Source organism: Primulina eburnea, chromosome 9 (genome assembly GCF_022965805.1).
Source record: "Primulina eburnea isolate SZY01 chromosome 9, ASM2296580v1, whole genome shotgun sequence".
NCBI lineage: Eukaryota > Viridiplantae > Streptophyta > Magnoliopsida > Lamiales > Gesneriaceae > Primulina > Primulina eburnea.
In genome coordinates this window covers 13,489,765-13,513,622 of record NC_133109.1, presented here as the reverse complement: position 1 = coordinate 13,513,622, position 23,858 = coordinate 13,489,765, and the positions used below count along the sequence as shown (strand labels likewise).

At 35.9% G+C, this 23,858-nt stretch overlaps 1 protein-coding gene across 1 annotated transcript; it reads right to left on the bottom strand.

Moving 5' to 3' along the window:
* Positions 1 to 18,721: 18,721 nt before the first annotated feature.
* LOC140840735 (uncharacterized) lies at positions 18,722 to 19,254 on the bottom strand. Its single transcript, XM_073207907.1, has 2 exons — positions 19,076 to 19,254; positions 18,722 to 19,019 (listed from the first exon to the last, which is right to left on the bottom strand). The coding sequence occupies exons 1-2, from the start codon at positions 19,252 to 19,254 to the stop codon at positions 18,722 to 18,724; spliced, it is 477 nt and encodes a 158-aa protein (XP_073064008.1).
* Between the last annotated feature and the right edge of the window lie 4,604 nt (positions 19,255 to 23,858).

The window sequence follows — 23,858 nt, the reverse complement described above, 5'->3', positions numbered from 1 at the left end:
CTAGTTCTCCGCACTAGTTATGATTCATGATTTTAAGTTATGTTAAAGATATTTTTACGACTTTTATTTATGTTATGAGAGATATTTGAGAGGTTATGGTAAGGACTATACTTTTCAAATAATGTTTTTAGGTTGGTAAAACGTTTGACGATTTTATGATTCAAAATATTTTCCCTTGAATTTTCAAATTATATTTGGTTGAGTTATTTTAAAATGATGTCAAAAATATTTTATGGTTCGGCCGATGCTAAGCGAGGCTTTTTTAAAATAAAAATTTCTACCACTATTTAAGAAAACGAATTGTAGACGTTTCACCTGAACTATTGACGGTCACATAAGTATTAGAATCTGTGTTCCCATTGAGAAAGTCAAAGTTCAAAGAGTTGAATTTGACGACAAAAGTTTGATGGAGATCAAACATGAAGCTTATAAAGGAGTTTATAAGTTGATTCAATGATGAAAGAAATGGACGATAGTTTAATTGCTAATTAAGGAAGGAGAGATGAACTGTTTGTTTTAGTGAAAGATTTCACAAAACTGGCGGTTGCCCAATATGATAAATGAAAATTTTGATCTTCGAAATTTCTTTTTTTATTATATGAACAAGAATTTTATCCTTGATACATCGACGCTCTCGGATCGTCGATCGAGGTTATAATGAGTTCAAAATCATTCATTTATTGAATTGAGAATTTACTGATTAAATTATTGTGTTAATATTTGTAACTACAAACATGCAAAAATTCCCATAAATGTTTTAGATGAGTCTAATTCTAGATAGGATGAGAGAGTTTTGTTTGTAAATTTAGTGCACATATCACTCCTTGTCATATCTATCACAAACAATTTCTCATTTGAAGACATTTTAAAACCTTGTTCAATTGGACACTAGTATGACCTGGACTAATCATCAACAATTACAAGAGTGTATCCTTTTTTCCATAAGCTTTTCATTGGTATAGGATCAAAGAGGTCCTTATGAAATAAATCCAAGCATTTGGTTAAAGAGTTATGCATTTTATTTTCAAAATTAGATCTCACTTGCTTATCAAGATGGCATGTTGTGTAGATCTATCCCATCAGCCACACCAAATGAAAAGCTTTGACAAAACTTCGAGTTTTATTCGTGAGATTTCTAAGTTCAATGTGTTCCAGAGATTCCTGCTAGAGTGTTTGTTAAAAAAAAATAAGTGTCTAGTGTGTCAATTGTATGAAAATGGAATTCGTCGGCCGATTATGATAATATTTGTGAAAACTTTGATTTTAAGCAAAGTCCTTGAGTCTGAGCGTGGTTAAAATTGTTTAAGAATTCACATAATTTTATGCATTGTTGTCATGTTCTTTGATATGCCTAATAAGGAGAGAACATTTATTGCACCCTTCATGATACATAATGAATGGCGTGGTGCTGAATTTTTGTGATTTCTACTTGATTTTGAGATGTATGTTACAAGCAAAGAACTTATCTAGGTGGTCTTTGAATTTGTTTGGGCCTATTTTTATTGTTAATGGGCCTAAGCTTGCACCATGTATTATATATTAAATTTTAAGCTAATAAACCCTACCCATAAACCCCAACAATTCACGCCCTTCCCTAGAATAACATAAGGACTCTTCCTCCATCAGCCCTCACGATCACACACATAATTTTCAAGCAAAGTCACGTGATGTTTGAAGAGAAAATTTCAACAAGGTCTTTCCCTCATCAACGTCAGTCGAGCCCCAAACCGTATTTCGAGCGTAATATACGCAAAGGAACGCCTTAATCTTCCTTCAAACATTTCTCACACCATATTATGTATATTTATTTATCCTTACATGAAAAATATATTGCACTACTTGTATTTTTGTTTTTATGGCTAAATATGCATAAAACTAGAGTTTTTTTTTTTAAAAAAAACTCTTGCTAATAATGCACAAAGGTAAAAAAAAAAACTCTTGCTAATAATGCACAAAGGGGCTGTAATGGTAGGGGAACTTGAAGGAATGTTTTTCCACATGATTAAGGGTCTCTAGATGCAAGGGTGAGGCCGGAGGTGGTGCAGCAAAGAGGAGCGATCGTGATATGAATCTGGCTGGGCACCTTGTGCAAATGATTGGAAGGAGATTTAGAGAGCATCGTTGTTTCGGACTTTCAAGTTCAATAATGATGAGTCAAGCATATCCAAGCAAGTGGTGGAGTTCAACAAAGAATATATGAAGGAGTACCAAACAACCAAGCATATGAGTGCAAAATGGCCCGAGAGAACCAGTGCAGCAGCACGCGCTAACGCAGATGTGCAGAAGCAGCAGCATGCGCTAGCGCAGATGAGCAGAACTGTGCACGCGACCGCACCAGAATTAGCGCAGCAGCGCGCGCTAGCGCAGGCCAGTAGAGCTGCGTGCGCGGCCGTGCCAGAAGCGGCGCATGCGCGCGCACGCGCGGCCGCGCCAGAAGTGGCGCCACCGCGCGTCGGGTGCTGCAGAAGTTCAGTAACTCGCGCGCCATCGTGCGAGAAGTCGCTCCACCACGCGCCCTGCCGTGTCAAACTTGCTAGACAACTTTATTTAATGTTTTTACACTACTTTTTATGGTTTTTGTTGGTTATTTAAACCATGTAATAAATAAAAACGAGAAATTATTGAATGATATAAGAAAAACTTGAGGTTCTCGCAATTTTTAAAGCTTTTAGCTTTGTTCTTCACAAGAAGAAAACCAAATCAAACATATCAAAGATTTTCATCTTTGTGGCGTTTGTCGATTGTTTTTCGCACGGGTTGTCAAAACAAGTTCTTTGAAGGTTCGTTCGAAACTCGATTGTTATCATCGTTGATATTTGTTGCTAAGTGTTAATCGCTTAGAGATGAATATCACAAATCGTTACTTGTTTCAAAAGATCGGGACAACATAATCGATCCTTGTTTGTTATTGAGTTGAGGGTGAGATTTCGATAATCGTGTTTGCTTCTCATTCTTACTTGGATTCTCATCATTTGGTATCAGAGCTTTGGCTCATTTAATTCAAGTAAGTTATCGTTGTTGTTATTTTTCAGATCTGTCTCAAATTTCATTCTGTTCTCAGATCTGTGATATCCTTGTGTTTCTATTGTCATATTTACCAAAAACAAAAACAAAAATTCGTTCTGTTTCAGTTTTGTGTTATCCTTTGTTCGATCTGCGTTATTTCTATCATCCTTTTTATTTGATAAACCAGAATTCTCGAAAAATTTGTTCTGTGTTATTCTATCGTTCTTGTTTTTGTGCAATCCAAGTGAGACAGTTGCAAGTGTTCACAAGTTGAATCTTGTTAGTTTGATAAAAAAAATATAAAGATTGATCACATCTTTGAAAGAACTATCAAGTTCGAGTGAAAAATATTTGAGTGCGACGTCTTTGGAGTGACCGGTGAGTATTTGAAGTGAAAAAAAAATAGATAGAGAGGAGAGGAGCGAATTTTCTTTGGAGTGACCGTGAGAATTTGGGTGAGGAATATTTTTATTTCTACTAACATTTCTTGCAGGTACAATGTTTGAAAGAAAATTGGAGGAGGTAGGAGATGACACGAACCAAGGACTTTCTAAGGTCAAGATGGAGGCATTGTTCGATCATTTTAGCAGGATAATGAGGACCCAAATGGAGCCTTTACGTGAGAGGTTTGATAGGCTTGAGGGTAGTGCTATTGGGAGTAGGTTTAAATCTAAAAATGCGGGTAGATGCGAATATGAGGATAGAATATGGGAGAAGGAGTTTAAGCCTCTACGTGAGAGGTATAGGCGGTGTGAAGGAGAGGAAAAGTATGATAGGCAAGATGATGGGAATAGACGAGTTAGTAGATTTTGTGGGGATAGAGCTTTGCACGTGAATCATGGTGATGATAGGCGATGTGAGGAAAATAGAAGAGTAGGCCGAAGAGGTGAACGTGGTGTGCACAAGGAGTCTTTGACATCCACGTGGAGGACGAGCTTGGAAGAGAAAATCAGTGCTAGACCAAAGAAAGAGTCGAGACATGAAGCTAGCAAATATGAATATCAAGGTACATTTAAAAACTCAAATATTAGTACTTATGATATTCAATGTATTTGGTGTCTAGAGTTTGGACATGATATTAGCCAATGTCCAAATGAGGAGGTGAATGTACTGGATTCTAGAGTTGAATGTGAATCTAAGGATGCAGTCAAATGTGGAGTTGAAGTGAGCATTGATGTAGAACCTAAAGTGGAGGTTGAGAGAATTGAAGAGGTTGGTAATCCATTGATTTATGACTTGAACATAGAATGTTATGCTGTGGAGGGTGAATCCTTAGATGGTGAATTTGTTTCTAATGTGTGTGCTATGGAGGAGAAAGAAGAAACGTTGTTGCTCAAAACATTTGAAGAAAAAAATATTTCTTTTGATCAATTGAAACGAAAAGAAATTCTTGATGATCAATTGAATTTTATTGAAATGAGTGGAAAAAAATGTTATGTGGTCGAAATACTGAGTGGACAAAAGAGTGAGATGGCCATAGAAAATAAAAAAAAGAGAGAAAAGAAAAAGAGGCCAAAGGAAAAGAAAAATAAAACGAAAAGAAATATAATTTGAAGGCCCAAAAGAGTAAAAAGAGTGAGGTTGAGACTTGTGTATTTTTGAATAAACCCCTTAAAGTACCTTTGTACAAAATGGTTTATTGTCATTATGATGATATAGCCGGTTCAATCCCGAGCGATGTTAGTTCTTCTTTGCAGGATTATTGTGATGGCATGATGAAGAGGAGAACAATTGTTGATGGAGTGAAAATGCGGTGGAACCATCCATATGACGTTGAGAGCAATTATCGTGAGGTAAGAGTAGTTGCCAACACAACAATCATGAGGTATGATTTTCGTTTTGATCCTAGTTCATTGTTGTGTTGTATTCAAGATTTGGGAGTGAATGTTGAAAAAGTGATGTTTATAGGGTTTAACTGTGAATTATTGTTGTTACCGGGGGTTCAAAGAATTGAGAATGTTGACATATTGCATAAAGTAAATTCAAATGTTATGGATTGGGAGTTTCCACAAGTTGTCCAATGGATGAGATTTTGTCATGGAAATGAATTATATACATTAGACTTAGATTTTTGTGATGAGATAATATATTGCATTGATAGTACATGTGACGTGTCCTATTTCCATGATTTATATTTGATTGGTGATGGTTGTGAAGATTACATGGATCGTATATTTAGTATGTTATATTTGCATGATTTATGCTTGTTTGATGGTTTTGAGAGGTTCAAGGATGAACATAATTATTTCTTTGTTCATGATGAATACCTATTTAAAGAAAATAAAATTTTCATCCTGCATCCATTGCATGAGTTGTTACTTGATAATAAGGCACATGACATTTGTTTGATTGGTAGCCATGAATTAACTAGAGCCATAGATATGATGCATGAATTTTTACTATGGTTGCATATGAGGAGGTATATTGAGTGGAATTGTGAAACATGCATTGCACGTAAGAATTTTTATGATCATAATGAATACAATTTTAAGGAGGATAAATTGTTTATTTTAAATTCATTGCATGAGTTACGTCCTGGTGATGCATATAGTGGTGTCTTTAACTTTTATAAAATACATGATTATATGTGTTGGTTGCATACGAAGCGATATGTTGAGTGTGATTGGGATACATACATTGCATGCAGGAAAAAGACATGTCGAGTGTATTCATATGTCGTGAATCAGTTACATCTTATTCCTAGTGAGATATGGTCGAACACGTGTATGGATTTCGTTATGTTGCTAACTAGGTCTAAGAAGGGGAGGAATCTGATATTTGTGATCCTTAGTGATATTTTATCATTTGGTGTCATTTGTTATTTGATGTTTGGAGAGGTTGATGAATACATAGGGAAGACGGCCGTGAAGTTGGGGTTTCCAGTGCTGAAGGAGCGAGCAAACGACAACGTCTACAAACTTGAATTTAAAGGTAAGCATGTTGATAATATCATCCTTGTTATTACTAACTTGCTTCGTTTTTGTGTAGGTAGACAAGATTTGAGGACAAATCTTTTTGAAGAAGGGGAGTATGATATGAATCTGGCTGGGCACCTTGTGCAAATGATTGGAAGGAGATTTAGAGAGCATCGTTGTTTCGGACCTTCAAGTTCAATAATGATGAGTCAAGCATATCCAAGCAAGTGGTGGAGTTCAACAAAGAATATAATGAAGGAGTACCGAACAACCAAGCATATGAGTGCAAAATGGCTTGAGAGAACCCGTGCAGCAGCACGCGCTAACGCAGATGTGCAGAAGCAGCAGCATGCGCTAGCGCAGATGAGCAGAACTGTGCACGCGGCCGCACCAGAAGTAGCGCAGGCCAGCAGATCTGCGCGCGCGGCCGCGCCAGAAGCGGCGCATGCGCGTGCGCGCGGCCGCGCCAAAAGTGGCGCCCCCGCACGCCGGGTGCTGCAGAAGTGCAGTAACTCGCGCGCCTTCGCGCGAGAAGTCGCGCCCCCGCGCGCCCTGCCGTGTCAAACTTGCTAGACAACTTTATTTAATGTTTCTACACTACTTTTTATGGTTTTTGTTGGTTATTTAAACCATGTAATGAATAAAAACGAGACATTATTGAATGATATAAGAAAAACTTGAGGTTTTGTCAATTTTCAAAGCTTTTAGCTTTGTTCTTCACAAGAAGAAAACCAAATCAAACTTATCAAAGATTTTCATCTTTGTGGCGTTTGTCGATTGTTTTTCGCACGGATTGTCAAAACAAGTTCTTTGAAGGTTCGTTCGAAACTCGATTGTTATCATCGTTGATATTTATTGCTAAGTGTTAATCGCTTAGAGGTGAATATCACAAATCGTTACTTGTTTCAAAAGATCGGGACAACATAATCGATCCTTGTTTGTTATTGAGTTGAGGGTGCGATTTCGATAATCGTGTTTGCTTCTCATTCGTACTTGGATTCTCATCAGATCGACTAGGGGCTTGTAGAGCTAAGGCGTGCAGTTTTTCATCGGATAAGGGAAGGGGGCTGCGCGGATGCTTTCCATGCTAGGGTAGGGGCTCGTGAGGGTCCTAGCCTCGAGCCATGGTGGTCAACGCAAGGCTGGTGAGGCTAGGAGATGAAGGGCGCACGGCTAGGGCACCACCTAGCCGCGGCCGTGAGATATATGGGAAAACCATTCAAGTCCTCATGAATGGATGGTGAGGGATGGACTAGGAAGGTCTTAAGGGGATTGTTCTAGGTCCTATGAGGGTCGGTCGGGCACCGGTCCACTCGGTTAGGTGCTAGGGCGAAGGGATGGATATGTTAGGAAGCTAGGGTTTTCGAAAAAGTGGGGACAAAATTCAGTAGCTGGTTTAGGCTGGTATAATGGCTTAATGGTCCTGATTTGGGTCGTATATGGTTTAGTTAGATGTCAATAATCTTTGGTTCAAATTTGGTACAGTTTCATTAAGTTTCGAGTCAATACGAGTCAAAATCGGGATGTACGTTTGAGTTTAAAAACGAATTGAGAAATTAGTTGAGGACCTTAAGTTTACATCTAAGAAATATTTAGGGGTGTATTTTAGTGTGTCATGTTAAGTTGGATGGATTTGGGTCGTCATTTTGAGGTCTAAGGATAAATTGAGAAAGTTAGGGTTTTATGGGCAAAACGGTCATTTTACATCTGAAAATTGTTAGACATCCTGGCAGTGCCATTAATGCTATAATAAATGTTAAAATCTTTATTTTAAATATTTATGAAATTTTATGATGAAACGTTAGTTAAAACACATGTTGCATGCTTGGTTTAAAACACATGTTGCATGCTTGGTTTAATGTTAAAACACTATTTGTATTTTTGTTTTTATGGCTAAATATGCATAAAACTAGAGTTTTTTTTAAAACTCTTGCTAATGATGCACAAAGGGGCTGTAATGGTAGGGAAACTTGAAGGAATGTTTTTCCACATGATTAAGGGTCCCTAGATGCAAGGGTGAGGCCGGAGGTGGTGCAACAAAGAGGACCGAACGACTAGGGGCTTGTAGAGCTAAGGCGTGCGGTTTGTCATCTGATAAGGGAAGGGGACTGCGCGGGCTGCTTTCCATGCTAGGTCCTAGCCTCGAGCCATGGTGGTCAATGCAAGGCTGGTGAGGCTAGGAGATGAAGGGCGCACAGCTAGGGCACCACCTAGCCTTGGCCGTGAGATATATGGGAAAACCATGCAATTCCTCATGCATGGATGGTGAGGGATGGACTAGGAAGGTCTTAAGGGGATTGGTCTAGGTCCTATGAGGGTCGGTCGCGCACCGGTCCACTCGGTTACTTGCTAGGGAGAAGGGATGGATAGGTTAGGAAGCTAGGGTTTTCGAAAAAGTGGGGACAAAATTCAGTAGCTAGTTTAGGCTGGTCTAATGGCTTAATGGGCCTGATTTGGGTCGTATATGGTTTAGTTAGATGTCAATAAGCTTTGGTTCAAGTTTGGTACAGTTTCGTTAAGGTTCGAGTCAATACGAGTCAAAATCGAGATGTACGTCTAAGTTTAAAAACGAATTGAGAAATTAGTCGAGGACCTTAAGTTTACAGCTAAGAAATATTTAGGGGTGTATTTTAATGTGCCATCTTAAGTTTGGATGGATTTGGGTCGTCATTTTGAGGTCTGAGGATAAATTGAGATAGTTAGGGTTTTTTGGGCAAAACGGTCATTTTACACCTGAAAATTGTTAGACATCCTGGCAGTGCCATTAGTGCTATAATAAATGTTAAAATGTTTATTTTAAATATTTATGAAATTTTATGATGAAACGTTGATGCTAAAACACATGTTGCATGCTTGGTTTAAAAGAAAAATGTCTTATATATGCATGAATTTTTATAAGTGATTGAAATATGAAAAGTTGAAGGTGGTGAATTGATTGTGACTAATACGATGATACGATGATATGTAAGGCCGAGACTCAGTTGACGGGTGAGAGGGTCGCTGATGTCCCCGCCACTCGATACCGTGGTAATACGTAGATGGATCCATCGACCTACAATTAATATGAAAGTCACAATTGAGCATCTGACTTCAATAAAAAAGGAAACGTTACGTATATGATGAAAAGAAATATGATATGATATGTTGAAAGCACAATGTAAAATTTATGTTCATCAAAAGCTATATTATTAAAAGTATTTTCGTTGTTGCTTGTGAATGTATATGTATTACTTGCTATCATGGTTAAGATTTGCTGAGTCAATAGAGTCACTAGGTGTGAACGATGCAGGTGAGCATGAGATTGATTTAAATGGAGGTCTAGGGCAAGGCTCAGTTTGGGTGAGAGGGTCGCTGATGTCCCCGCCGCCCGGTACCATTGTAATACGTAGATGGATCCATCGACCTACTGTTAATACGAAAGTTACAATTGATGAGCTGAATTCAATCAAAAGGAAACGTATACGTATATGATGAAAGGAAATATGTTATGATATGTTGAAAGGTAAATGTTAAAGTTTAAGTTCATCAAAAGCTATATTATTAAAATTATTTTCACTGTTGCTTGTGAATTTATATGTATTACTTGCTATCAAGGTTAAGATTTGCTGAGCCAATAGGGTCACTAGGTGTGAACGATGAAGGTTAGCATGATATTGATGTAAATGGGGGTCTTCATGGTTGAACTAGCTCGACTGAAGGTTCACACAACCCGAGGTCCGTCGCTAGTTTTCCGCAAATAAAATTGATTGTGACTAATACCATGATACGATGATATATGAGGTTAAGGCTTAGTTTACGGGTGAGAGGGTCGCTGATGTTCCCGTCGCGCGGTACCGTGGTAATACGTAGATGGATCCATCGACCTAAAGTTAATACGAAAGTCACAATTGAGGATCTGAATTCAATTAGAAGGGAAACATATACGTATATGATGAAAGGAAATATGATATGTTAAAAGGAGAATGTTAAAGTTTATGTTAATCAAAAGTTATATTATTAAAAGTATTTTCACTGTTGTTTGTGAATGTATATGTATTAGTTGCTTTCATGGTTATGATTTGTTGATTCAATAGAGTCACTAGGTGTGAACGATGTATGTGAGCATGAGATTGATGTAAACAAAGGTTTTGATGGTTGAACTAGCTGGACTGAAGGTGCGCACAACCTGAGTTCTGTCTCTAGATTTCCACAAATAAAATTGATTGTGACTAATAGAATGATACGATGATATGTAGGGCCAATGCTCAGTTGACTGGTGAGAGGGTCGCTGATGTCCCCGCCGCCTGGTACCGTGGTAATACATAGATGGATCCATCAACCTACAATTAATACGAAAGTCACAATTGAGTATCTAAATTCAATAAAAAGGGAAACTTATACGTATATGATGAAAGGAAATATGAAATGATATGTTGAAAGATAAATGTTAAATTTATGTTCATCAAAAGCTATATTATTAAAATATTTTCACTGTTGCTTGTGAATGTATATTTATTATTTGCTATCGTGGTTACGATTTTCTGAGTCAATAGAGTCACTAGGTGTGAACGATGCAGTTAAGCATGAGATTGATTTAAATGGAGGTCTTGATGGTTGAACTAGCTGGACTGATGGTGCACACAACCCGAGGTCCGTCACTAGTTTTCCGCAAATAAAATTGATTGTGACTAATACCATGATACGATGATATGTAAGTCCAAGACTCAGTTGCCTTGTGAGAGGGTCGCTGATGTCCCCGTCAAGTACTGTGGTAATACGTAGATTGATCCATCGACCTACAGTTAATACGAAAGTCACAATGGAGGATCTTAATTCAATAAAAAGGGAAACGTATACGTATATGATGAAAGGAAATATGATATCATATGTTGAAAGGAGAATGTTAAAGTTTATGTTAATCAAAAGCTATATTATTAAAAATATTTTCACTATTTCTTGTGAATTTATATGTATTACTTGCTATCTTGGTTATGATTTGCCGAGTCAATAGAGCCACTAGGTGTGAACAATGCATGCGAGCATGATATATTGATGTAAAAGGAGGTCTTGATGGTTGAACTAGCTGGACTGAAGGTGCACACAACCCGATGTCCGTCACTAGTTTTCCGCAAATAAAATTGATTGTGACTAATACCATGATACGATGATATGTAAGGTCAAGGCTCAGTTGACGGGTGAGAGGGTCACTGATGTCCCCGCCGTAGGTTATCGTGGTAATACACAGATGGATCTATCGACCTAAAGTTAATACGAAAGTCATAATTGAGGACCTGAATTCAATTAAAAGGTAAGTGTATACGTATATGATGAAAGAAAATATGATATGATATGTTGAAAGGAGAATGTTAAAGTTTATGTTAATCAAAAGCTTTATTATTAAAAATATTTTCACTATTGCTTGTGAATTTGTATGTATTACTTGCTATCTTGGTTATGATTTGCCGAGTCAATAGAGCCACTAGGTGTGAACAATGCATGTGAGCATGAGATTTATTTAAACGGAGGTCTTCATGATTGAACTAGCTGGACTAAAGGTGCACAACCCGAGGTCCTTTGCTAGTTTTCTGCAAATAAAATTGATTGTGGCTAATACCATGATATGATGATATGTAAGGTCAAGGCTCAGTTGACGGGTGAGAGTGTCGATGATGTCCCCGCCGCCCTATACCGTGGTAATACGTAGATGGATCTATCGACCTACAGTTAATACGAAAGTCACAATTGAGGATCTGAATTCAATAAAAAGGAAATGTGTACGTATATGATGAAAAGAAATATGATATGATATGTTGAAAAAAAATAATAAAGTTTATGTTCATCAAAAGCTATATTATTTAAAGTATTTTCACTGTTGTTTGTGTATGTATTACTTGATATCATGGTTAAGATTTACTGAGTTAATAGAGTAACTAGGTGTGAACGATAAAGGTGAGCATGAGATTGATGTAAATAGAGGTCTTGATTGTTGAACTAGCTGGACTGAAGGTGCGTACAACCCGAGATCCATTTCTAGTTTTCAGCAAATAAAATCACGTTTATGATTTATGATTTCTTAAAAAAATTTATGAATTATGATGCTTTTTAGAGGTTTTTGAGAGGATGTTAGAGTTGAGTTTATTTTTTAAATAATGTTAGCTTAGGGTTGGTTGACGTTTACGATTTTATGTTTTATATGCCTTCTTTTGGAATTTCAAATAATAGTTGGTTGTGTTATTTTTAAAAGGTCCAAAATATTTATATAAATATGTATGTGGTTCAGCCAGTGGTAAAGAAAAAAATTTATAATATTTTAAAGAAAAAGAATAGTGGATGTTTCATGATCATTTGGCTTATCAGTTAGTGCAGATTCATCAAATACAACATGAATTGATTCTTATACATTTAAAGTACACTTGTTAAACTTTGTAACCCTTGCTAACTGAAGACTAACCAAGAAATATTCCTTCATTAGATTTAGCATCAAATGTTTTTAGGTAATATTTTCCATTATTATGAATAAAACATCTGCAACCAAATATTTTGAAATAGGACATCACACTTTTTTGTCCATGCTAGATCTCATATGGGTTTTTAAATGATTTTTATTATTCATTGATCTATTTTGAGTATAACATGCAACTTTTATTGCTTCTGTCCCAAATCTTTGAGATAACCAGAATCAGAAAACATTTCTAGTTGCTTCTTTAAGAGTTCGATTTCTTCTTTCAGCTACACAATTTTGCTGAGGTGTTCTAGTTGCTGAGAACTCATGCTTAATTCCAGTATTTTCTAAAAATTGAGAAAAATTCTGATTGACAAATTCAGTCCCTCGATCAGACCTTATTCTGTCAATTCCAACTATTTTTTCATTTAAAAGTCTTTTGAAAAGCTTAATTAGTTGTGCAACAGTTTGATCTTTTGATTTGAGAAAAATGACCCAAGTAAATCTTGAGAAATCATCGAAAATTACCAGGGTGTATTTCATTCTCCCTAAACTCATGACTGATATATGACCAAACAGATCCATGTGCATCGATTCTAAGCATCTGAAGAATGATTTAATTCCGTTATTTTTGAAAGAAGATCTTACTTGTTTACCAAACTGACATGCTGAACAAATTTTATCTTTTGAAAAATAGATCTTAGGCAGACCAATTACAAGATCATTATTACTCAGATGAGCGATGGATTTGAAAATCAAATGGTTCAACCTTTTATGCTATAACCAATTCTTAGAAGAATTGGAAGCTATAAAACCAACTGGTTCATTTGGTTGAATGGTCCAACTTACTTTCTAAGTATTACCACGTCGATTTATTATCATGATGATATTATCAGTTGAGTTCTTGACTATGCAGGTGTGCTTGTTGAACTGAACTTAGAAATTATTATCACACAACTGGCTAATGCTAATCAAATTGTATTTTAAATTTTTAACGTAGATAAGTTTACTCTTAACCACAGTTCTACCTTTTGATTCGTCTCCAAAACTGATTTTTGGACCAGAATATTTAATCAGCTGAGATAGCGAATCATCATCTCCTGTCATGTGTCTTGAGTATCCACTGTCCAGATACCAAATTGAATCTTTTGTTGATGTACCTGTCACCTGCAATCACACACAATGAATAACTTTGGTACCCACATCTATTTGGGTCCTAAACTGATTAGTCCTTACTGATTAGTCCACTTCTTCATCACTGGATCTGTTCGAGCTCTCAGATTCTGATTCATCACTATAAGTTTCTCCACACTTGGACTTTCTTTCTTCAGCTAACAGGACTTCATGTTTCTTTTTGTATGATATCTTATCATCCTTAGCTCTCATCATGTGCTCAAATGACTTCTTTACCTTCTCAGCTGTCAGTAGACTATCCTTCTTTGACTTATGACAGTCGGCAATGAAGTGTCCAATTTTGCCACAGTTGTAGCAAGCATTTGGTTCTTCCTTGGAGATGTTCTTCTGAGACTGTCTTTGGAATGAACCTTGGTTCTTTTCATGAATCTCCCAAGATTCTTGATGAACAATGACATGACATCATTGCTCAGCTGTTCTACAGATTTTTCAACTGAACCCGTTGGTTCAAGTTTTATTGTGCTGACTGCAGTTTTAACTGGTGGAGTTGATGGTTCTCCCTCTCTTGTCTGTAGTTCAAACTCGTAGGCTTTGAGATCAACAAATAAATCGTGTAGTTCCACCTTGTTCGGGCCTTTGGATTCTCTCATTGCCATTGTCTTAACATCTCATTCTTTGGGAAGACCAAGAATAACTTTCAATGCAATTTCCTTATTTGAATACACTCTCCCAAGTGTGTTTAGTTCATTGATGATGCTTCTAACTCGTTAATCGAACTCATTCATTGACTCTCCAGTCTTCATCTTGATATTATCAAACTTTTGTACAACAACTGAGAGTTTGTTTCCTTTGTTTTCTCATTGCCTTCACATAACTGATCAACTTTTCCCAAATCTCTTTGGTTGTTTTTCACATCTTGATTTTGCTGAAGGTGATTTTTTCCAATGTTTTTATAGAATGTCCTTCACTACATTGTCCAAATTTGCTTTTCTCTTGTTTCGTCCATTCCTCATGTGGTTTTTCAATGCGGTGAGGTGCTCCATCAGTTATAGCAATAGTTGTATTAGCTTTCATTATCTTCATGGGTCCGTAAGTTATAACGTACCATATATCGTCATTTTTTGCAGCTAAATGAGCCTGCATTCTGATTTTCCAACCATCAAATTCTTCTCTTGAGAACATATGGATTTTATTGGAAGAAGACATGGTGATCAAGCGTATGAATAGAAAATATCCAGGAAAAAGATTGAAAACCGCTGTGATACCACTTGTTAGGATCAATATGAAGGGTCAAAGTGTTTAGAAAGGGGGTTGAATAAACACTTTAAGATTTTTGACTCTTCCCGAAATAGTGAATCGGTTTAGTGATAAACTGAGTTCAAGAATCTTGTTGTCAATATCAGACAGTTAACTAGTTTAAGTGTGAAAAGAAACAAACTAATAGATTGAATACTCAATGAATAACTGAAATAATGAACATAAAGATTTTATGGATATTCGGAGGCTTCAAATGCTCTTACGTCACCTCTTCTATCACAAGGATATGTTTTTCACTAAAAGAATTTGATTAATTACAAAAGATGTAACAACTCGCTTCAGTTTGGACTTAAATACTGTCAAACTGAAACTCTAAGTTGTTTTACAATTTATCAGTATACAGCTGATTTTCTTTCTTAGCACAACTGATCTTAGAAGATTGAATACAACAGTTTAAGGTGCTAGTACTTTAGCTGAGATGATATCCTGAAAGCTATGAATATTTCTGTGTAGTGTGAGCTTTTCTGTATGAATATCTTAACTGATCATGGATAACTGAATTCAAAAATCAATCAGAGTAATGATCCAAAATTTCGTTTCTCACCTGAACTCATCGGCTATTTATAGTCTTTGCTTCCAACGGTAACATTGAATGCATTAATTAATACTTATCCGTTGATTTTTCTTTTCTGAATATGTCAACATTCTTCTGAAAATAGTACATTGTGGCAGTCTGCTATGCCGCGCTCCTTCTGTTAGTCGTGTCTGTTGCATATGATTTGTTGGTTGGTAGCTGTGCTTTAACTGATGACATGTCTAACTGAGTATCAGTTGACTATATATCTGAGCAGTTGAAAAATTTCATGGCTGATCAGTTCCAACTGATAGTTCAGTTATCTTTACAGATTCAGTTAGCTTTGATCAGTTCGATTGTCTCTGATTATTTAACTCATTAATTATCAGTTCGGGAAACTTCAGTTTAGGTAGTTTCAGTTCCAATTAATTCAGTTGAGCCGATCAGTTCTGCAACCTTTAAAAAATTATTTATCAAACTCTGAAACTTTGATTCTAACAAAAACGTCTCTCAAAAGTACTTGAAATCATTGTTTAAAATCAAAGTAACGTCTTCATTAGAACTTGCAGTAACCCTTGCTCCATTCCCTCATCTTAGAAATGTCTCGCCATCCTAAGTCTCCTGTTTCTTGCCATCACATACAATTCATTGCATAGATGAGAACCACATCCGGTATCCAATACCCAAGAAGAGCAATTAATTAAGACATTTTGAAACGTCCACTACTCGTTTTTCTGTAAAATGTACTAGAACATTTTTTCCCCATCTCTCGGCCGAACACATGCATATTTATATATATATATATATATTTAAATTTTGCGCCATTTAAAAATAAACCAACCAAATATTATTTAAAAATTCAATATAAGTAATTTCAAACGTAAAATCGTAAAACGTCAACTACTCTAACCTAACCTTGTTTCAAAAATAAAACCCAACTCTAATATCCTCTCAAAAACCTCTCAAAAGCATCATAAGCAATAAAATCTTAAAAATAACTTATAACATTAGCATAAGTCATAAACATAAGTGCGGAAAACTAGCGACTGTCCTCGGGTCATGTGCACCTTCAATCCAACTAGTTCAACCATCAAGTCCTACATTAACATCAACATCATGCTCACCTGCATCAATCACACCTAGTGAATCTATTGACTCAACAAATCTTAACCATGATAGCAAGTAATACACATACATTCACAAGCAACAGTGAAATTACTTTTAATAAAATAGCTTTTCATGAACATAAATTTTAAACGTTTTTCCATTCAACATATAATATCATATTTCCTTTCATCATACACGTATATGTTTCCCTTTTATTGAATTCAGATAATCAATTGTGACTTTTGTATTTGCTGAAGGTCGATGGATCCATCTACGTATTACCACGGTAACCGGTGGCGAGGACATCAGCGACACTCTTACCCATCAACTGAGCCTTGACCTTACGAATCATTGTACCATCGTATTAGTCACAATCAATTCACCTCCTTAAATTTTTTGTATTTCCATCACTTATAAAAATTCATGCACATATATACATCATTTTTCTTTTAAATCAAGCATACAACTTATTTGTTAGCATTAACATTTCATCATAAAAATGCCATAATAATTTGAAATAAACATTTTAACCTTATTTACAACATTCAGTGCATTGCCACGACGTCTAACATTTTTAATGTAAAATGACTTTTTTACCCCTAGACTTATAATTTTCTATAATTATCCCTAGACCTCGTAACAACGTCCCAAATTATTCCAAACTTAACATATTACATTAAAACACTCCCTTAAATATTCCTTAGGCATAAAATTTAGTTTTTCGATAATTTCATTGATTCATTTTAAACATACACATTTATCCCGGTTTTGACTCGTATTTACTCGAAACTAAACAAAAACGTACCAAACTTGAACCAAAACTTATTAACACATAACTAAACCTTTTTCAACCTAAACTAAGCCAATTAGAACCCTTGAACCAGCCTAGCTTCCTACTGAAATTTCTGGCGATCCTATTTCCGAAAACCCTAGTCCATGTCATGCAAGTTTCGATCCTAGCCTTCAAGAAACTCAACCAGCCACTACGAGACCTTCCTAGGACCATGACTGAACCCATATGGACCCTACTGGACTGAGCTTAAAGGATCTAGAAGCTCAGCCCCTCAAAGCCGATCATTCAAGCTTGCGCGGCCCTCCTCTCACGCGATACCTCAAGCCCTTGAACCACCCCTTGTGTATCCACCGTATACTGTACTCATGGGACTCATTGCCATGCCCTAACAGCAGCTAAAACCACGGCTCCCAAGTAAAGCCCTAGCCAAATATTCCCAACCCACTAGGGCTCTTATTTTCGTTCCTCCTGTCACTAGGTTGTGTCCAACCTCTGATCATGCCCTTAAGGACTCTAAAACCAGTGGATCGAAATCGTCCCGAATGAATCCCCTACCATGGAAACCCCTTTGTGCAATGATATCATAAGTTTTGAATCACAAAAACTTGAGTTATTGACATGCTATGGCATAAACACGAAAATAAATACAAGACTAACATAATTTTCTATGCAACATACTTCAATCATGTAATATGGTGTGATATATGAGATTAAGGCGTGCTTTTGCTTATTTTACGTACAAAAAACAAGTTGAGATTCGAAGTACGGCGATGTAGAAAATCCTAAGCTGATTTTTCCTCAAAACCGTGACCCTTCCTTCTACAATTCTCATGTGTGCGTGTGTTGATGCTGCTAGGAAGAGTTCTAGTTGATTAGAGAAGGGGTGGCGTGTGTTTGTGGGGTTTTGGGGTAGGGTTTTAATTTGATATAAAACAAGTGGTGTAAGCTTTGACCTATTAACATGGTATAATAGGCCAATTAATCCCATTAGTTAATATTTAAAATATTTTGTTTAGGAAATTTTGTGAAATTATTAGTCGAGTTCTCGAAAAGTTTATATTTTCGTCGAAAATCGAATACCTTTTAAAAATACGACTCGACGTATAAAAACACCTAAAAACACTTCATTTTCAAAAATACCATATAACATATATCTTATTTTAAATAATTAAAAGTAATCATTTAATAAAAAAATGTTTTCCCTTTTTCAGCCATTGGTTTTCGTTCCTCGATCGCATCTCGAACAACCTTTAAAACACAGATTTTATGCATTCTAACAGTAAAAACCTATTTTTAAACATGTAATCATGCATATCATAATTAATTCATGTCATTAAAACCATTTAATTAGTCATATTCCATTAATTTGCATGCAGTTGGATTACGTCATCGTATTTTGAACCTTACACATTTTATTCTATGTAAAGCATACCATGGCCAAAACACTTCTGGGCAAGATACTCCATGTTGTTACGCCTCCAATGTTCAAGCTTGTTGCAGTGGAAACAGATATGTTATGACTTGTCGGGCTTTGACAGCCCCAGAGTGGATTTATTGTATGGCTTTTTGTTGGGCTTGTTATTCTTCAGTGGGACATAATGCTTCTTCCCTCTATTTTGGGCTCTCTTTTTCTTAGCAGACGATGAGCCCACTAGAAGAACATACTTTTCCTTTTTGATTGTGGCCTCATAGTATATAAGCATATTGACCAACTCTTCAAGGGTAGCCTCAAGCATGTGCATATTAAAAGTGGCCTCAAATCCATCGAACGAGGGTGGCATTGTCAACAAGAGAATATCATTAGAGAGCTCACTAGGAATAACCACGTCGAGTCCCGTCAAATTCTCAAAGAGTCAAATCATCCTAACATCACGCTCATGGACCGAAGTCCCATCACACAGGCGTGAGTCATGAGTTCTTTAATAGTAGCATGTCTGTCTGAGCGAGTTTGTACACCATACAATTCTTTCAGATGAAAATGAATGTCAGCAACATTCACCACCTTCTCAAACCTCCTTTGAAGTTCATTCGACATAGAAGCTAACATGTAGCTTTTAGCTTGAAGATCATGGTCCCACCATTTCTCAAGCTTAGCCAACTCAGTCTCACCGACGTCCGAAGGTCATTCCCTCGGTGGCTTCTTATCAAGAACATACCCAATCCTTTCTGAGTTCATAACAATCTTTAAATTTCTAAACCAGTCATTATAGTTAAGGCAAGTCAGCTTGTTTTGATCGAGAATGATTGAAAGCGAGTTACGAGTCGTCATCGTAAATATACTGAAAAAGAAACATATAATGATTACTTATTATTTTAAAATAACTTTAAGATATAAAATATGAACTTTTTTTTATAAATTTCTCCCACTATTTTGACATTTCCACTACCCTCTGATGAAAAAGGGTATTCGTATTTCTTTAATGGGTATGTAGAGCCCAATTAAACAATTATGATCCTGAATAATATCAGCCAGTTATAATTTATAAATGGCAAAATCAAATTGCATCCCTATGTAACCTCTCTGTGTTTTGCCTCACGTTTAATAAGAATCTGATAATATGACACCGTTTATTTTCACATGTCAAACTGACCCGTAATATCGAATTGTAGTGGACGGTTGCCATGAGTTCCCTTAATAATATGAGCCGAAGTCATGAGAGTTTCACTCAATTCGCATCATATGTCCGGTAAAAGTCACGGCTTTTCGGCTTCCAAGCCTCTCCAATAATATGAGCCAGACACTGACCACGAGTGGCATTCAACATGCAATTACGGTTGATGAAAGGCAATAATAAAATAAACTCTTTTAATTTATACTTTTGCGGTTTGATATGAATTTTGAATCTTATTCAAATGAGAGATTTAATTTTAAAATTGATATATCATAATATGAAATTCAACAATAAATAAAAATGATCGATCACCAAAACTTTTAGATCCATGTGAGCAAGACACAGATCCAGGTCTATAACCTAGGTGAATGCATGGATGCAAATGCAATTTATTACAAGAGTTTTCGATATTTTACATGTCTCAATCTTGTGTATCGGACCCACCATCTTCCAGTCTTGATCTCCCACTCTTTATAATAATTAAATTTGGATAGCCATGACACATAAGGGATACATCTCATGGAATGAGAACGAGCCATAAACCAGGCTCACTTTAATAATATCAAATATTAAAAAAATTAATTAAATAGTAAAATATTCTAACATACACCTATCACATTTGCCAAGGCTCTCGATCGTCCTTCATTCAATTAATATCACATATTAACATCAATTAATTAAACAATTTTAATTAATTGATTAAATCATGCATCTAGTAATTTTACTATTTACCACCATAATTTTTAAAGAAACTAATAAATTAAATAAAAAATTTATATTTAATTTCTAATTTATTCAATAATAATTGATTTCTTGTAAAATTTATTTTTACCATAAATAATTAAAATCATATTCTAATTATTTATTTTACAAGAAAATTATTGATTACCAAAATTAGATTTTAAAGCAAAATTGAACAAATTTTCATAAAATATCAATTTTTTCTAAAATTTTGTAAAATTAGAAAATCACACCCTTGGCCCGAACAATTCAAGCCAATGAGCCAGCATGATGCCCGAAACGTTGTGCCCGAGACGTTCCCGGGCACGTGCCCATTGCCTGATCCGATCGGGCGCTGGCGGGCACACTGTGTAGAACCCGATAAATCAGACTACGTATAAGCCATGCATAATTACTATTATTTAAATTAAAAAATAATTTTTATATGTTTATGGAGTGTTTAATTTATTTTAAAACTTGTTAGGTCATGACCATTTATTTATTTTAATCATAGATGTTTAGTTTTATTTTTTCAGTTAAATAAGCGAGGCCGAACTGGAGTTGGAGTATTGAGATAAAATTTAATAAAAAGAAAATATTTCTAAATTTAATTTAAGTCAAAGAATGATTTATTTTAAGGTAAAAGTATGTTTAAGGATTTATTTAATTGGAGTTAAGTAGTAAATAAGTCTTTTTATGTCCAATAATTAATTAATAGGCTAAATTAAAATGTGTAACCAATTGGAATAAATTAATCTAAGCCTATTCTATCTAAGAAATTGTAACTTAACATGTTGGTAATTTATTTTTAAGAATTAGCCATGCATGCAAGATAATTACTATCCTAAATTAATTTATTATTTCACTAAAATACATAATAAGTGTTTAAAATTTTAAAGAGTTAAAATTAATATTGCTTAATTGTTGAATTTTAAAGAGTTAAAATTCAACAATTAAGCAATATTTCACCCCATTTATTAAGCAAATTTTGGCCACCCCATTAAAAGATTTAATCAAGTTTGGCAACTCTCCATTTTGATACCTTCCTTATCCTTCACGGTAGAATACTTCCTTCATTTTAAATCTCCACTAATTAATAATTAAGCAATATCCCTATCCTCATTTTTTATAAGAAATTTGGCCTCCCCATCCCATTAAATCTCCCTCAATCCTACCATATCACACTTCATTCTATATCTAACAAGCAACTAGGATAGAAATATTTGTATTTGCCATTCAACCTCCTCATTTAATTGGTAACTTTCACCCACATTACCCAGCCTTCCTCCCCCACCATCCCTTCAAAATTCAGAAGCTAAACCTTAGAAAAATCGTGACTTGGAAGAGAGAAATAAGAGAGAAAAGTAGAAAGAAAAGGAACTCCGTCTCCGCCGTGCTGTGTTCGTCGTATCATTTTTTTTCTTTTGTAAACAAATTTCAGGCATCTATATATGGTTTCTTTGATCTTCAATCAAGTCATATATCTATTTTTTTAAAACCATTACATGTCCTTGATTCATGATAAAACCGAAATGTTGACAGCAACAACACAAAAAAATTCCGCACAGATTTTTCGGCTTTCTCTTATGCTTCACGGGTTGTCTTGTTTTTGTGATTTCAGGGAATGGCTCGATTCCAGGCGCTCAAGTCTGCACCTAGGCATGTACTATGGTGTGTTAGGATCATGTTGGTCCATTATTTCAAGCCCCATGCACGCAAGGAAGATACTTGACAACAACTTCCCCCATTGTTGCATTGTGAGTCTCGATTTTTGGTTGTTTGGATGTCTAAGTGAAGGTTTGGATTGTGGTTGGCCCAAGGCCTATAACCATGGTTAGAACCCTCCCTTAGCATGTTTAGGACGTGACCAAGATGACCTTTCATGACTTGGGTCATGGTCCCATCGATTTTTAAAACAAACAACACAAGTTCTCCTTCGGTTTTCAATTTTCTGATTTTGTTGTGTGAGTTGGTTTCGATTTTTGAGAGTGTTGGGTGGATCTTGGTTGGCTTCTAGCCCTTAGACATAGTTCACACAATACCTCATGATGTCTAGATCAAGCCATGGTCGATCATATGGCCACTGGAATGATATATGACAGCAAAATGAAGCAACACCCCCCACGGTACAGCATGGTGTTCTCTGGTGGAGATTCGGATTGTCGTAGGTGCGGAGCATTATTTCATCATGTTAGGCGTATTTTGACCATGAATAAACGATGGTTCGATGTTGGTTCGGGTTGGTACGGAGTCATTGTTAGAAATTAAGTTGTTGGTCTAGTTAACCCCGTTTTTGGGTTCAATTACGAAGTTATTCTCAAGAAAAATAATTGCATGTTTCTCACGTTAGAATTAGGTCACAGCGAGCCTAGGAATGATTCAACTCATTCGGTAAAACAAGGTTATAATTATATTACGTGCATAACATATAAAATGTTTATTTTTGAGATATATGCGATATGTCTTGTGGCCACCTTACGCTTATGGTATTGCTTCACCCGCTAACTTAAGATCAGTTTACGATTATGTATGGGTACGTATATCCAGTCCAAGGGCTGTGATGATCTCTACCGCCCAGTATACTGTGGTTTAGTCTGATCAGACGTGCATGTTATGTTATGGGCCACTTTCGTAGAACATTATCTCTATTGAAAAATTACGATATGATATGTTATGACAGAGCTCTATCGAGCAAAGCTTTTACGTATGATTTTCAGATATGCAAGTGTTTATAATTACTCATGACACGATTTTCACGTTACGCTTTACGATGCAATATTTTTACGTTACGCCAAATTTTATGATATATTTTACTTGTTATTCACGATATATACATGCTGAGTCTTTAGACTCACTAAGCATGATTGTTGTAGGTACTGATGAGGTCGGGATCGAGGGCGGGGATCAGTTAGCTAGCTTGGGTCGGCAGTAGTAGGAACCCGAGGACCTCATATTTATCATTTACTATTAATGCTCAAACTCAGTTTTTACTTTGACGAATTATTTTTAGTTGTGGTTTTAAAACAATATCTGCTTCCGCTGTTACATTAAAAAATAAATCTTTTTATCAGTTTATTTTATGAATGAGGCATGTTATTTATTTAAAAAGAAAAAAAATTTAAATAATTCCGCTAACTTACAAACACGAAATACGGGCCTCTACAGTTGGTATCAGAGCCTATGTTCTTGTAAAGGGTTGTACTACTACTACTGACCTCGAGAAGCTCACGAAGTCACGTCTTCGGTCTGTAAGTTTTACGTTTACGCATTTCGTTTAAAGCATGAAATATTTTAAGAGCATGATTTCATCAAAATGATT

What these genes read in the sequence shown, in the direction of transcription:
- LOC140840735 (XM_073207907.1), bottom strand. Translation starts at nt 19,254, where the DNA reads ATGTTAGCTTCTATGTCGAATGAACTTCAAAGGAGGTTTGAGAAGGTG. An exon ending in CTTCGGTCCATGAGCGTGAT is followed by an intron (nt 19,020 to 19,075) that starts GTTAGGATGATT and finishes GGTTATTCCTAG; the next exon opens with TGAGCTCTCTAATGATATTC.